General features: G+C 41.3%; 1 protein-coding gene across 1 annotated transcript; it reads right to left on the bottom strand.

The window, feature by feature from the left end:
• Positions 1 to 340: 340 nt before the first annotated feature.
• LOC103708471 (uncharacterized) lies at positions 341 to 15,912 on the bottom strand. The gene is made up of 10 exons (XM_008793404.6): positions 15,459 to 15,912; positions 15,295 to 15,373; positions 15,102 to 15,196; positions 6,975 to 7,079; positions 6,805 to 6,884; positions 2,650 to 2,740; positions 2,466 to 2,573; positions 1,575 to 1,661; positions 780 to 848; positions 341 to 670 (listed from the first exon to the last, which is right to left on the bottom strand). The coding sequence occupies exons 1-10, from the start codon at positions 15,708 to 15,710 to the stop codon at positions 551 to 553; spliced, it is 1,086 nt and encodes a 361-aa protein (XP_008791626.4). The 5' UTR covers positions 15,711 to 15,912; the 3' UTR covers positions 341 to 550.
• Between the last annotated feature and the right edge of the window lie 311 nt (positions 15,913 to 16,223).

The raw sequence follows: 16,223 nt of genomic DNA, 5'->3' as shown, positions 1-16,223 counted from the left end.
GGAAATTGTAGAGGCCGCAGAAAAGGGATGAACAAGCCCCTCAGGGAAATATCACCTTCTCACCGTGTGCATGCATGAATGCAACCTCTTCCGTAAATGCTTCCTATTTTTTCCCAAGTTCAAGGGGTAGCACAGCACACCGTGAACACCAACAACTCTCGTCCAACGTGACTTAGAAAAGAACTAGATTTCGAGCATTAATCAAGTATCCCTATAAAAGTGAAAGACGGCTCGCTATGGCCAACTTAAAGTGAGATGGTTACACGTGGAACAAAGCTTCAACGAGGTTAAGATAAAATAGTAAAACAAGATGGCTATAGAGAGTGGTATAACAACCAAATAGCAGCAAATCATCATCCTTTCATGGCTGGGTCATATGAAAGATTTATTTGGGAAGAAGCTACCAATATGATATCACTTTACATGAGTGAAAAAAAACTAATAGCAAACTAGCATGTATCGCTGGAGATTTCGTGAGAATCAGACCAGTTCTTACATTAAGATAGCTTCCTGATCTTGAGTCGGTGGCTGCGACGCAGCGACTGATATTCTATTGGCTCTTGGTTCTCTTGATTTTTGCTTTAATCCTTGATTTTGCCACTAGCGTCTGCACTGTATTTATGAAGTTACCGACAGCCATCACAACCAACAAGATACCACAGACTAATACCTGCCAACATGGTGAAAAATGATATAATTTAGACATCCATCTGGTATGAAGAAAACATCATGATATTTAAACAAGGGAACAGCAAGATCTAGATCATGAGATCGCTTGCCTGCCACTCAGAAACAACACCAACCAAGGCAGTGCGAAGAAGTAGCACCCCAACATATGCTTCAAAAACCTGAAATCGAGCAGCTCTTGCATCAAGAACACTGAAAAGAGTAGTTACTCTATGCTGCAGCAGTGATTAAACGGATAACCTCGGCCATAAATTTTGTTAACTGATATATCTGTCATATTCCGGAATTTCTGACATCCATAACTGGAAGAAATATCTAACATGGCTTGTTTGGACACCTGATTGCCCTATCCACAAGACGTATCCTATGCAAATTAGAGTTTCCAAGCAGAAGGGAGAGAAGCGAAGTGGGATGGCACAGACCCTACTCCCCATATCCCAAGGTTTTCTAGGAGACTGAAATCCACCAAGAAAGGTGATATCCAGTATCTCAAAAGTTGTCATTTTGGGATCGATTTGGCTCTTTTAATCCCCCTAACTTCGTCCTCAGCCTCATCTCTTGCCACGTTCCTGCTTATGCGAATATTACAAATAAAGAAGCAGATCTACCATCCCAACAAGCCAACAGAAAAAAAAAGGTGCATCTATAGGTTTGAAAAATTGATTCATAAAATTCTATTTTAGTACAAAAGGAATCAGGTTCTTCTGTAAGCTATTATTTGTCAAGCAGCAACAGGACTCATTTAGAGATGAAACATGGGAATCGGCTTATTCTGCTAGGTGCAACTGGATGGTACAGCGAACTAATTTCTTTTCCCCTCCCACTCAAAGTACATCAACTGAATTCTAAGGCCTACTCATGTGGATATCAAAATAAGATTACTATACCTGCAAAATGAAAAGGATAGGGCACAGCAACCACAGTTGACCTTGTACACCAGCTGTTTCTCCCCACACAACATCCATTCTCTTTGCCTGTAATAGCAGGTAGAACAAAATCAAGTTATAGAGATACATTCCCAAGAAATAATATAATGTTGCATAGAGAGTTACAGAAGAGAGGAAGATAAAGCTTTATATTGCTTGTTGACATAAGATGATAAAACTAAACAAACAAGAATGTTATATAGCCATAAAAGAAACTAAACACACAAAAATAACACACATATACTTACATGTACTCATATAAACATACATATAGAGGTAGACTAGGATTCAATTAACCAAGTTCAAGTCAAATCCTATCAGGTGAAATCGAAAGATGGGGGTCCGATACAGATTGAAAATCATAAGATTTGGGAACCCTTAACCTATACATCAATTGTTCAAAAACGGGCATATCATGTTATTTAAACTATTCATTTTTGATCATTTGATGCATAGGCTAGGGGTCTCTAAATCATATGATTTTCGGTTCATAAGTAGTTTAGAGATAGTAGATTACATTCAACCACTCGATCACTATTGTTGGGACCTGGTCTTCTAAGTTCACTTGCCCAGTTTCGACTTAAAAATCCGGTCGACCGAATCGTAGTTCACATGCATAATACACAAATATATCGTAATTGTTTCATTTATTCCATGGCAAGCTAGTAAAGTGTCAGCACCATGGTTAACTTCTCATCTACAAAAAAAATCTATAACTCACAAAATCTTCAAAAGATGCAATAGAGTTCTAGATCGCAAACCATAAAAAATCGATACCTCGCGTATTTAATACAAAACAAACAAGTGTCTCATCATTAAATGCCACAATAACAAGACAAGGTGAAATATTACCTTTCCCAATGCAATTCGTGTATAAAGTCTTTGGCGCTGATATCTGTTTTGTAGAAGCATTGCAACACCTTGCATCATAGCCCAGGCCAAAAAGAGCTGTACCCCTATCTAAATAGTGCTTTAAAGGTTAGGCTCCAAACTAACTGCTGCGATAACAGACTGACTAGCAGCAAAAAATCGGTACCTGCTTATAAGCACAATCAGGTTGCCCTTTTATCTCCCATGTGAGACTCACAAGGGCCATCAACATTGCACAATAGTGATGGTATATCCACCTGCAAAATAACAGATGTCCTCGATAATTAACAGATATCGAATCAGTTATTTAATATTTAAACTAAACAAAAATTCCTTCGACAAATAAAGTTTATGGTGATAGAGAAAAATTAACTGAATACAACTTAGGTCTCATCAGGAGTACACTTTCAGATTAGGATATATGTTCAATCATGACAGAATCTATAGGTAGCTATTCCTTGGCAAAGTTAACGCGATATTATAAGCGCATGCTTCAGTTATTTAGGGCCTTATTAATTCCCAATTACCCAATCCAAACAGTATGATGTGCATGGATGGCAAATATTGCAAGTACCTTCCATTATGTTGAAAACAAGGTTTTAAAAGCAGGTGCCAGTACCTGTGTTGGTCACTTGCTAGTATGTGATATACCATGTGCTATCCTGTGTCGGAGATATAAAAAGAATTTACCAATTAAAAATATTAAAAAGTGAATTTAATAGATTAAGTACTGACCCATGCCTAGTGTCCACACTGGCCAGGCATGGTACATGTTGGCTGGCATGGCCGGCATTTGAACCTCAGTTGAAAAGGAGGTGGAGATTTTAAGCCGGAGGGATTGACATAAGAAAAGGCCTCATTATTTGAGTAAGCTATTTGTAAAAGTTACTGTTAAAAATGAAAATGTTCAATTAGCATTCCAATTTGTTCAGAGAAGGTGGGAGGATAGGAGAAGTAGGAGGGATCAAAATAAGAATAAGTCCTAATGATTTAATATATTATTAATTTATTGATTTAACAATCTTCAATTATATCACTTACGAGTAACATATAACAAAACACTACTCAGGATGGTTCTTGTGACATGTAAGATAGGGCTGAAATGGAATGATTCATGCACTGTTTACTTACCCTTTCCTAAATTCTTTCATGTTCTTCCTTTTACATTTAACCCAAAAAAAGAGGACTGGGAAGCAGGGTAGATGAAGCGGAGTGGTTCTTCAAGAGTGTTACATTATCAGCACTTGCATTTGGGACTTACAAGAATACTATAAAACAGTTACAGGGCTTGCAATGTTGCACACTCCATAATGTTAGTAGGGACAAAGCAAATGAGATGAGTGTAACAGAGCTAATACACTAAGAAAACTACATGTTAAATCTTGGAAGAATTCAGTGAAGTATTTAAGAAGAACCATAGGAGTTACATCCACTGCATATTGAGTGGTGGAGAGTCGACTCAAATCATATACACATATGCAGCGAAAACCTAAAAAGTTCCTGGTAATGATAAGAGTTCATATTTGCAAACACAGGTTGAGGAGAAGACTTAAGACAACAGGGGTGAAAGTTATAAAGATGGATTTGAAGGGAAAAAAACTTGTAATGAGAAGATGTAACCCTTAATACATATGAATGGTGGAGGATTTGTAAAGCTGAAAAGAATAGTTGGGCTAAGGCATGACTTTAAAGCTTACGTTTTAGCTGGAAAGTAAAGATTCGGCATATATTAACTACATGTATTCTGTCTTACTAGTAATGGTCCACATCAATCCTCATGCTGTCCCTAGACTTAACCAATACACATTAAATACTGTGGTTTACCTTATGTCTTATACATTCTATTCCCTTCAGTGCCCAAAGAAATTGAAGGAAACAACATAAACATATCACTATTGATTTTGGTTCCAAGCACTGGTTTGAAGCTTCACCCAAAAACTTCGAAACTGATCAATTTTGGTTTCAGCTGGACATGATCTAAAATTGGGGCTTGTGTTGCAGTTTCGACGAAAGCTAACCTATGAGGTCAAATGCATTGTACGTGTAAGCTATCTATTTCAATTCTTTGCATATTATTCATTTCACAAGAATCATTTTGTCCACAGGACTTAGAAATTGCAAGTCTCGAGAAGATTCGGAAGCATTTAACCATCATAATCAACCTGATTTAGAGGAAAGTAATCTTTTGACATAGATTTGGCTATCTAGAACTTAGACCTCAAAGGCAAGAAACTGTCATAAGTTAGATTGCCATCAGATAACAAACTGTTATGTTACATTGTCAACATGTTTTTAGTGGATTTGCTTAAAAATAGTTTTTAATAAGTTTTGTGCAAACCACTAAATCATCCAAAGATCTCAAATAATAAAATATGCTTTACATGATGCTCAATTATTTTCTCCACTTAGTTAATATTTTTATTATAATGTAAAATGCTATCCAAGTTCTTTTCAAATTTCAATTATTTTTAAATTATTATTATTATTATTATTATTATTATTATTTACCTAAAAATGCCTGAATTAGAGCTAAAACCACCAAATCTACCAAAACTACTGAAACTAGGATTCTTCTGTCTAGCTGAAACCAAAAGCAAAAACAATTTTTTGAAAACCTGTGATTACAAGCATAGGTTTCTTACTTCTAATGTTACAACCAGTGTTCTGAATCTGGTGACCCAGTCGAACAGCTGTGTCGGCTGGTTCACCAGTTCATGGTTCAACCATGGCTCAATCACAGGTCGACCAGTCAACAGCTCTCTTTCTTTAATCCCTATTCATTACTGTTGAGGCTTTCCTTCTTTTTTCTCCTTGGGGATCTCTCCAACCTATCTCCTATCCACTCCTCACATTTCGATGTTGTCAGATTCTTTAGTTTTGCTGTTCTTACATCACCTTGTGGAAGAAGAAGAAAAGAAGAGGTGTAGATCTGGCGGCGACGCCTCCATTCTCCCCAGATCTAGCAACCTAGGATCCTTCGCCACGAAATCCAGCAGCCCTGCCTCCTCTAGCAAGATCAAGCCTCCCTTATCCTCCTCCCCTTCAGATCTGACCATCAAGCCTCCCTTATCCTCCAACTTCAAAGATCCCATGATGACGACCTGGCAACGATGGATCTCTCCTTGAATTTGGCATGAGCTTCCTCTCTCAACATAGAGCATGGGGAGAAGAAACATACAGAAGAAGAGTTTTGCCTCAATCTCTCTCTCTCTCTCTGTTTATTATTATAGTTGACCTATGCAGGTCAATGCAGGTGGACCGGCCGGTTCAACAGTTGAACGGGTTTCATCATATTTCATATTAGGTTTCTAAACACTGGTTACAACTACTACAAAAGAAGAACAAAGAAAAGGTGATACTATATTTTTAATCCTAATAGAAAATTTATTTGGAAGTTTTAACAAAAGTTTGTGAATTATAAAACTTATCTAGACTTGAATGCTGTTTCCTAACTATCAGTTTCTTTCTTATTTGAATTATGTATATTTGTTTTATAGCCGTAAGGGTACTTTTGGTTTTACAAAATAATCAAATCTTTAAATGCTTTTTACTTGAGAATATAGATATTCTAAGGTAGAGTATCCCTTTTGCATGCTTATTTTGACCTGAAATTTGGTGGTCATTAATGTGTCAAAATATTTGCTAACAAACTGAGTAAAATTAAGATGAGAGAAATTGTGAACAATGAGGTATTTACTCTTTCAACTCCAATATTTATGTCTTCCTCTAAAACAAATTAAGATATTTATGTCTAAAAGTATCGAAAATCACCAAGCACATCTGCCTCAAATTCCACATATTTCAGTTTCAATGCAAAACTAATAAAATAGGGTCTTCCACATATTTTCGCATGATGTTAATATCTCTTGGCGTCCAATAAGCAACTGGTTATATACAATTCAAAAAATCTTAAATTATCTGCACCAAAAAGAATGCAAATATTGTTTACCTCATACAATGTCATGATAAAAATTATTAGGGAGGCATACCCCAGTGAAATTGACTGGATGGTTGTGTGCTCACACATTCAGCTGAATAGCTAAAAGAGATGGGAGTAAAAGGAACTCTATTAGACTTCTACAGTAGCAATTCTTCCATATGTCTTTTACATAATAATAAGTTTTGTGAAGTAATGGAAGTGGAGAAAGAGCATTGACTCAAAAAAACAAAAAACAAAGTTTTCTAAGAAACAGAATCTGAGTCATGCGAAAAGGCATAGGTGAAAAACTGCTTGTCCCTAAAATCAAAGAACATGGTTGTTAGAAAAAAAACTGTAAATGACTAAACGAATATCAACATCATAAAGATAATTGTCAATTACCATGGGCGAATATCACTTCCATTTACTCTCAATACATTCTCTCGCAAAGCTAAACTTGTATATAGGAATAGCAACCAAGCCTGAAATTAATTGACAGACTTAAATTTGAAGTATCATCAAATGATCTGACAACAGATTTAAGGTTAAGGTTTAAGTTTAAAATTACTTACTTGGTACAGTTGCACTGGTAGCACTGGAAAGCATCCATTCCAGATCCAGGATCTTAGAACAAGTAGAATGGAAGGAAAAAGAAGAAACAAAATGGCTGTTCTATCCTGCCCACACAGAAAAAAAAAAAGAAACAATCAAGTATGAATTTGTTAATCCCAATATCATATGGTGACATATGATATTGGGATTAATCCCATTCCAAAATACTTTATTTGGCATTTTATTTAGTACCGTCATTTTCTTTTTTGCCTTATTAATAGTTATGGGCATTAACAGCTATCTGTGAATTTGTAACACACACAGTGATATCAAGACAAATTCATTGTGTGGACAAACAGACCTCTATGTTTTTCTTAGATCACTTGTTCATGTCAAGAGTTACAATAGATGTACTTGATGGAGTGTCAGTAAATACCAGATTTTCACAATTTTAAAGTTACAATAGCAGCCTGTGCTATTAATTACCAATTCTTAGAAGTCGGAAAACTACCTTCAAATGGCATTTACTAGTAAAAGACTTCAAACAAGAATGGTCAAAATACATGCATGATCAATGGAAACTCTGTTTTGTAAGCTCAAAGTTGTAAGGAGCTGATGTTAACTTGGAAGATGAGAACAAGATGTGTTAAGAAGAAAAGTGATTGCTCCACATGGAATAGCAGAGGCGCTCCTACAAAAAATAAGTGCACAAGACAATCTTTGCTAGCATATTACTGATACTTTAAGCTCATAGGTCAACCATAAAGTGATATGAACAGTCATTTCAGCAAAAACAAAGAACATTTACTTGTCAGTTTACCATATGGTAATGTTTCATTGATGAGAAATATGGAGGACCAAGAAAACCATAAATTACTTCTAGATTAAAAACAACAAAGTTGACAATCTTATTCTAGCATTTCAGAAGAATGACTAGTCCACCCTAATCATGTTTCCATTAATTTCCATATTTTAGTTAGACCATGCCTATAAATGCCATGGTTACCGTGGTTAGCTACATAAGCATATATAGCTCAATAGAGTTCCTGGTAGAGCATAAGGAGCATCCCTATCACACTTTGAAATTGCAAATCTAATGCCTCATGATATGTAAGAAAAAGTAATAGATCATGATACACCAAATATATAAAGAAAAAAGAGTTATGTAATTCGTCAAGCATATCGACACCTGACCCATGATATACCACAATGTTATGCTACTGATAAGCATTTATGCTTACCAGCCTGGCCTTTTCCCCTTAGTAATGGCATCACTAGGTAGCAGGACTCAAGTTGAGAAGGTTCCATAAAAAGAAATCTTAAGCGTTTGAAATCCCTCCAGGGTATTTTCTTTAGTTCTTAAAGTTGATTTCCCATCAAACTATAAACAAAAAGCTCAATGCTGTTTCAATGTTTGCCCCATCAATTTATGTAAAACAAAATTTCTAAAAAACCAAGAGCCTCCTGCTGGGTTCAAACTTGTAGCTCAATTGACTTATGAGGATATCTGGCTTGGTGTTCTATAACCAAGCTCAACTTACATATATTAACAAAATAATTTTAGAAAAGATGAGTAGAAAAGAGCATTAGTTTCTGGTTAAGCTGTGAGGACCCGAGCGGGCATATATTTAGTCCTGGCGGTTGGTTATTCGCTGGATAGATTTTGGGTACTTATATAGGACCAGGAAATCCAAATAATATCTTTCGGCTAGCCATTTTGGGTGAGATCCTGAGTTGTTACAAAATGCTATCAAAACGGACCCAGCCCATAATCTATGTGGACTAGGAAACACTGCAGCATGGATCGTTGGGGCTGACCACGGGTCGATCATAATGCTTGTGATTAGATTTGAATGAATTTGAACCCTTAGCCTGACGATGACATCAGAGCTTAAACGAGGGGAGTATGTGAGGAACCATGCGGGCGTGTGTTCAGTCTCACATCGGTTATTCGCTGGGTAGATCTTGAAGACTTATACAGGATCAAGGAATCCAAAAAAATACTTTCTGGCTAGCTATTTTGGATAAGGTCTAGATTGTGAAAATGGTATTAGAGCAGACTCGGCTTATAACCTATGTGGATTAGAGAACACTGCAGTATGGATCCATTGGGGCTAACCACGAGCCGATCGTGGTGCTTGTGATTAGATTTGAATAGATTTGAACTTTTAGCCTAATGAGGACGTCAGAGTTTAAACGGAGGGAGGATGTGAAGATCCGTGCGGGCGTGTGTTAAGTCCCACATCGGTTATTCGCTGGATAGATCTTAAAATACTTATACAGGATCAAGAAACCCAAATAATATTTTCTGGCTAGCCATTTGGGTGAGGTTTTGGGTTGTTACAAAAGTCATCTCATACACACCAGATCACAATATTCAAGAAAGGAAAAAAAATTCACTACAGATTCTAAATCCATGGTTATGAAATTCTCAATTGGATTCTTGGTTAACTAAATTGTATATTATGATATCAAGTTTCAGGAATTCCTTATTAATCCCCCGTTTTTCCTAGCAAAGTTGAGTTAACTTATCCTATAATTTCCTGAAATAAATTTGAATCTGAACAAATTCATGCCTTTTATGTCCTAGATCAAGATAATTTTTCCCAGTAAATAATATTGCTAAATCTTATAATTCCAATGTAAGAATAAGTTTATTATAATACTTTGATAGCCGCTGAACCATATAACATCTAATAATAGAATAGAAAAGCTGAAAATGTCACATCATACATAAGTGGGATGAAGGTGATGTGGGGTCGGAACCCCGACACCAGCCCGCACACCGGACGAGCAGGGAAAGCATCCGCGTCCTCCCCGAGGTATTGTCCGCTCTGGGATTGCCGCTTCGGGTCTGCGGGAGGTCACCCAGGGCCGGAGCCCAATGACAGTCCCGAGCCCTAACGGCGCGGGGGTCCGCGGAGGTACTACCCCTACCCTCACGGTTTTGTCCTACAAAAGGGCCCTCGATGAGAAGAGGTGTTTGCACCCCCCATTTAAGGCACAGACCTTTCCGCTGATTATCCGATGTGGGACTAAACTGGGAACCCCATCCCACAACACAGCCCCCCCAGCGGGAAGGTCTGTGCGTGGCCGGGGCCCTCCTTCTAGCGCCATCTGATGTGGGGTCGGAACCCCGACACCAGCCCGCACACCGGACGAGCAGGGAAAGCATCCGCGTCCTCCCCGAGGTATTGTCCGCTCTGGGATTGCCGCTTCGGGTCTGCGGGAGGTCGCCCAGGGAGGTCGCCCAGGGCCGGAGCCCAATGACAGTCCCAATGACAGTCCCGAGCCCAAACGGCGCGGGGGTCCGTGGAGGTACTACCCCTACCCTCACGGTTTTGTCCTACAAAAGGGCCCTCGATGAGAAGAGGTGTTTGCATCCCCCATTTAAGGCACAGACCTTTCCGCTGATTATCCGATGTGGGACTAAACTGGGAACCCCATCCCACAACACAGAATCTGATGTGGGGTCGGAACCCCGACACCAGCCCGCACACCGGACGAGCAGGGAAAGCATCCGCGTCCTCCCCGAGGTATTGTCCGCTCTGGGATTGCCTCTTCGGGTCTGCGGGAGGTCGCCCAGGGCCGTGGCCCAATGACAGTCCCGAGCCCTGCCGGCGCGGGGGTCCGCGGAGGTACTACCCCTACCCTCACGGTTTTGTCCTACAAAAGGGCCCTCGATGAGAAGAGGTGTTTGCACCCCCCATTTAAGGCACAGACCTTTCCGCTGATTATCCGATGCGGGACTAAACTGGGAACCCCATCCCACAACACAGCCCCCCCAGCGGGAAGGTCTGTGCGTGGCCGGGGCCCTTCCTCTAGCGCCATCTGATGTGGGGTCGGAACCCCGACACCAGCCCGCACACCGGACGAGCAGGGAAAGCATCCGCGTCCTCCCCGAGGTATTGTCCGCTCTGGGATTGCCGCTTCGGGTCTGCAGGAGGTCGCCCAGGGCCGTGGCCCAATGACAGTCCCGAGCCCTAACGGCGCGGGGGTCCGCGGAGGTACTACCCCTACCCTCACGGTTTTGTCCTACAAAAGGGCCCTCGATGAGAAGAGGTGTTTGCACCCCCCATTTAAGGCACAGACCTTTCCGCTGATTATCCGATGTGGGACTAAACTGGGAACCCCATCCCACAACACAGCCCCCCCAGCGGGAAGGTCTGTGCGTGGCCGGGGCCCTTCCTCTAGCGCCATCTGATGTGGGGTCGGAACCCCGACACCAGCCCGCACACCGGACGAGCAGGGAAAGCATCCGCGTCCTCCCCGAGGTATTGTCCGCTCTGGGATTGCCGCTTCGGGTCTGCGGGAGGTCGCCCAGGGCCGTGGCCCAATGACAGTCCCGAGCCCCGCCGGCGCGGGGGTCCGCGGAGGTACTACCCCTACCCTCACGGTTTTGTCCTACAAAAGGGCCCTCGGTGAGAAGAGGTGTTTGCACCCCCCATTTAAGGCACAGACCTTTCCGCTGATTATCCGATGCGGGACTAAACTGGGAACCCCATCCCACAACACAGCCCCCCCAGCGGGAAGGTCTGTGCGTGGCCGGGGCCCTTCCTCTAGCGCCATCTGATGTGGGGTCGGAACCCCGACACCAGCCCGCACACCGGACGAGCAGGAAAAGCATCCGCGTCCTCCCCGAGGTATTGTCCGCTCTGGGATTGCCGCTTCGGGTCTGCGGGAGGTCGCCCAGGGCCGTGGCCCAATGACAGTCCCGAGCCCTGCCGGCGCGGGGGTCCGCGGAGGTACTACCCCTACCCTCACGGTTTTGTCCTACAAAAGGGCCCTCGGTGAGAAGAGGTGTTTGCACCCCCCATTTAAGGCACAGACCTTTCCGCTGATTATCCGATGTGGGACTAAACTGGGAACCCCATCCCACAACACAGCCCCCCCAGCGGGAAGGTCTGTGCGTGGCCGGGGCCCTTCCTCTAGCGTCATCTGATGTGGGGTCGGAATCCCGACACCAGCCCGCACACCGGACGAGCAGGGAAAGCATCCGCGTCCTCCCCGAGGTATTGTCCGCTCTGGGATTGCCGCTTCGGGTCTGCGGGAGGTCGCCCAGGGCCGTGGCCCAATGACAGTCCCGAGCCCTGCCGGCGCGGGGGTCCGCGGAGGTACTACCCCTACCCTCACGGTTTTGTCCTACAAAAGGACCCTCGGTGAGAAGAGGTGTTTGCACCCCCCATTTAAGGCACAGACCTTTCCGCTGATTATCCGATGTGGGACTAAACTGGGAACCCCATCCCACAACAGAAGGCAAAGCTCAGAAACAAAAGAAAGCAACTATAATAAATTCACGACCACTACATGCTCCTCGCTAGAGGCATAAATCATCAAAAGCAACAATGATTGGTCCCCTTCTCATCCGCTCCCCACCTTATCACCTCAAGTGGATCCACCCTGTTCTTAGCTTCTCACAAGTTTGATCTATTATGTTTTCAACCAATGTTCCTATAATACCCATATTTTCTCTTAATTTGTCTTGTCATGGACAAGCTAGGTACACCCTCAAGAACTTTATAGCTTACAACTTCAATCTGCAAACAGTTACCAAACTATGCGAATTTGGCTCTTTACAGATTGAATATGATCTACCAACCTTGGAGGGCCAATGCATAGATGCAGAACATAGTAATCGAATATTCTACATAAGGTGCCCTATTTTCATCCAAATATCCCTCTCTCTCACACGCAATTCCTAGGTGCTTCCTCACTATTCTTTTTCTAAAGAGCTTCACCTCACTGCTCCTGCATCTGCTCATATTTCAATGTTGACCAAGTTGCTCTTGGCCCAGTTATTTTTGTCCAAAGAGTATAAATAATTATACCGTCAATATAACATATAGTTTTGGATTCAGTTTCTGGAGTCCAATCAAATTATACTCCTGTCATGCCCAAAAGCTCTTTTCTATCTGACTTTTTCCAAGTCACACTGGTGATGGCTTAACAATTTATGATTATTATGTGTATCTCTCTTTTCCACTTATGTGTTGTATACCTCCTTACTGTCATTTCCTGTACTTTATAGCAAATATATTTCATTTATTTTACCAACTAGAACAAATAGAAATACAAAAAATTACATAAGCAAAAAAGAATTACACTGGAAGCATGTCCATCATCATTTTGTTTATAGTACATCATGGTCAAATGAATCATCATTCAAAAATATAGTTATGTTTAGACTTTAGACAGTATGTTTGTGACACTAGACCAATACTGGTAATTTGGTACTCTTGTAAGACATTGTTGTACACGTATAACAGATGGCACAGAACAATACAATTTAACTCAACCATAAAGGAAGATTTAGTAAAAAACAATGTCATGTAAGAAACTGAGTTATGAATTACATTGCTCGCAGACTTTTATGGCCAATGTTACGGCATAGTCTGTTCCTAAAGATACAGTAATCTAGCTGGCATTTATCTCATGCCATCACTGTGATAGATAAAGACAGTTTCCACTATCGTCTAAGGCCTTTGTGCCAATGTTGTGATTTTCTTTGTTAGCTGCTAGACACCATGGCCGTCTTCTTTTATCAACCTTGCATGCATGTGTGAACTAAGTTGCTTGTTCCAAAGCAGAAAAACCTCACATGAAACAAAAATAAATTGCCACTCCTTGTATAGCAAAATGGGGATCTAGAAAACCTACAAATAATATTCTGAAGCTGCATTTTGTTGTTTTATATTCATTTCATCTGTTATCAGCCTTTTGGATTTTATAAACTGAGTTTTAAGAAATATCTTTTCTTGCTACATGTAATGCCTTATCAAAGGCATGCAAAAGTTTACATGTGTTCATTTTACAAATGGATTCTATTTTAAAACAGGCTTCAATTTCAATCCCCATATTTTGTATTTTAAAAGCTCATATTGGTAACATAGTCCTAAAAAAGTCAAATCTAGCCTATAAGCTTGGCTGATGTTATAATAGAATACAACAGCTTCTTTTTCATTCACTTTGGTAATGAGCCCATACATCTAAAAGGTTACTGGTAGATTCTTTTAGGAGTAAGAAAATGTAGAAGCGTCGGTTCCATCAGGAAAGTAAAGGAGGATATGATGCAAATTACGATGCTTGTTGCAAGATTTGATTTCAGGTCAACTTCACATGGGGAATTCTAACCCCATAACTACGCTGCAGAAATAGGTAATGTTGTCAAAGAAGAAAAGAAGCCAATATCAAGAAACCCTGCGCGCCGCCGGGGGGTGGGGGGGGGGGGGGGTGGGGGTGTGATAAATTTCAACTACCCACAAAACAAAGTGCCATAGAGAACAAATAAAGGGCAGAAGCAAAGCATAATGCAGAGAAAGACTGACACTTAATATAGTGATCTGAACTTGTAAGACCACAGAAGGATGGACTGATTTAGAATGGCATTACTATACTGGCATTCAATTGGCTTACTATGAAGGCCAATTGGCAAAGATGCAGGGAACAATTTGTGTCCTGCAAAGGCCGAATGACATTGGATTAAGACTTGTGCAGGACAAAGACTAACAATATTCATTTGAAAGATGGACACTTAAAGATTATTAATTTGAAGGCCAGTCCGGTACGGATGGTATAAATCCCATTCGACATATGAAAGGCTTTCCTAAATATCCAGAAGAAAGGATCAGCACAGGTTCCTGAAGATAAAGATGCAAGAACAAATTTTAAAGGTATGGTTTGGAAGAATTTTCACAAGAACCATCAGCATGAGGGATCCCTAATTTAATAATCATGAGTAGAATTTTAAAGGGGAAAGCATCTGGAGACTTGTATTTTGATGCGATAAATGCAAAGTTACACATCACTCCAATTAGAAACTATTAGAACGACAAACATGCTGCAATCATCAATAAAATGCCTGGGCCTTTGTGTATCACCTTAATTTCTCACCATACACAGTTGAGTTTGCGGGATCAAATCTCAGAATTCACTTTCTCATTTAAGGTGTTTCTAGTAAATGATTCATCATTATTGCTGCCCATTTGTGTCACTACTACTCAATAAGCATCAAAACAAGTAGCCATGTTCTCGGACCTCTGTTCACCAAATTCACAGCACTTTACTTTGACAGCATGAATATCACCATATCATACAATCACCGACCCGATGAGTTTATATAAATATATGGCATTAGAAAAGGAACATACCCTGTATTTGTTGTACTCCTCTTTCAGCTTCAACTGAAACTCCTTCCGTGGGGTCTGCACATTTACCGGGCCAAGAAACATCTTCAAGAACCTACCTGAGAACAATTCAAGAAACACAACGAAAAGAGAACCAAAACATATAAACATATGAGCACTAGTGGATATAAGAACAAACTTAGATCAGGGTAAGCACCGTGAGCCTTGCTGGGAAGAAGGAAGGCAACATCGGTGTCACTTAGTACGCATCTTGTCCTGTACAATTCCTCATCCATCTAAAAGAGAAAAAATGACAAAAAAAAATCCGTATTTAAGAAAGATTTCAAGATCTGGAGACAAAATAGCGATGCAAGTTGTGACCTTTTCGGCGTTCTTGGGATCGAGAGAGCCGTTCTTGACGGCAGAGTCGATGGCGCAGTGGAGACGGCGGAGGTCGGAGTCAAGGGCGAGGGCGCGCTGGCGGAGGGCCTGCTCATCGTTCCAGGCACGGGAGATGAGGGCGGAGGCGGAGTCCTGGAGCTCGCGGGCGATGTCGGCGAGCCGTCCGGCCTCCTCCGCGAGGCCGCGCTCCGCGTCGCGGCCGTTCTCGCCGGCCGGCGTGGTGTCCCCCATCTTCTGCACTTAGTCGGAGGGGAGGAGGATCCTTCGCTTCTTCGTCGGTCGTCGACAAGCGCGCTATCCTGGTTCTTTGCTTGCTGTTGCGTGCCACGTTATTTGAGGTGATTTGTATAAATGTAAATAGCAGGGCTGGTTCCCAAGGGTGGATTCCGTGTTCCGTCCGAGCGATCGTCTCTGCCGCTAAAGAAATAGTCTGGACGGACTATAGCATGGGTTGGGATCGCCATTTAGGTTGAGCATATGTGCTGAAAAATTAATAAAATAGCAATCTAGATAACTTCTTATGTGGCCAACTATTTTAGAGAGACTTTCTAACTGAAAAAGGAGGATCTATCCGAAGCACTCCAAAACTTGTTGTCTTTTAACTTTTTTGAATGTATTCGTATTCGCCATGTATGATACATCCATTTTAGCAAAAAAAAAAAAAGAAAAAGAAAAAAAAGCACGCGTTGGATCAGCCCAGCTTAGGCCCATTTATGCCAACTTTCCGCCCCTCCTCGCCAAAGA

This window comes from Phoenix dactylifera, chromosome 3 (genome assembly GCF_051530095.1).
Source record: "Phoenix dactylifera cultivar Ajwa chromosome 3, Ajwa_hap1_PhDact_Kaust_v1.1, whole genome shotgun sequence".
Taxonomy (NCBI): Eukaryota; Viridiplantae; Streptophyta; class Magnoliopsida; order Arecales; family Arecaceae; genus Phoenix; species Phoenix dactylifera.
This window is presented reverse-complemented; position numbering and strand designations above follow the sequence as displayed.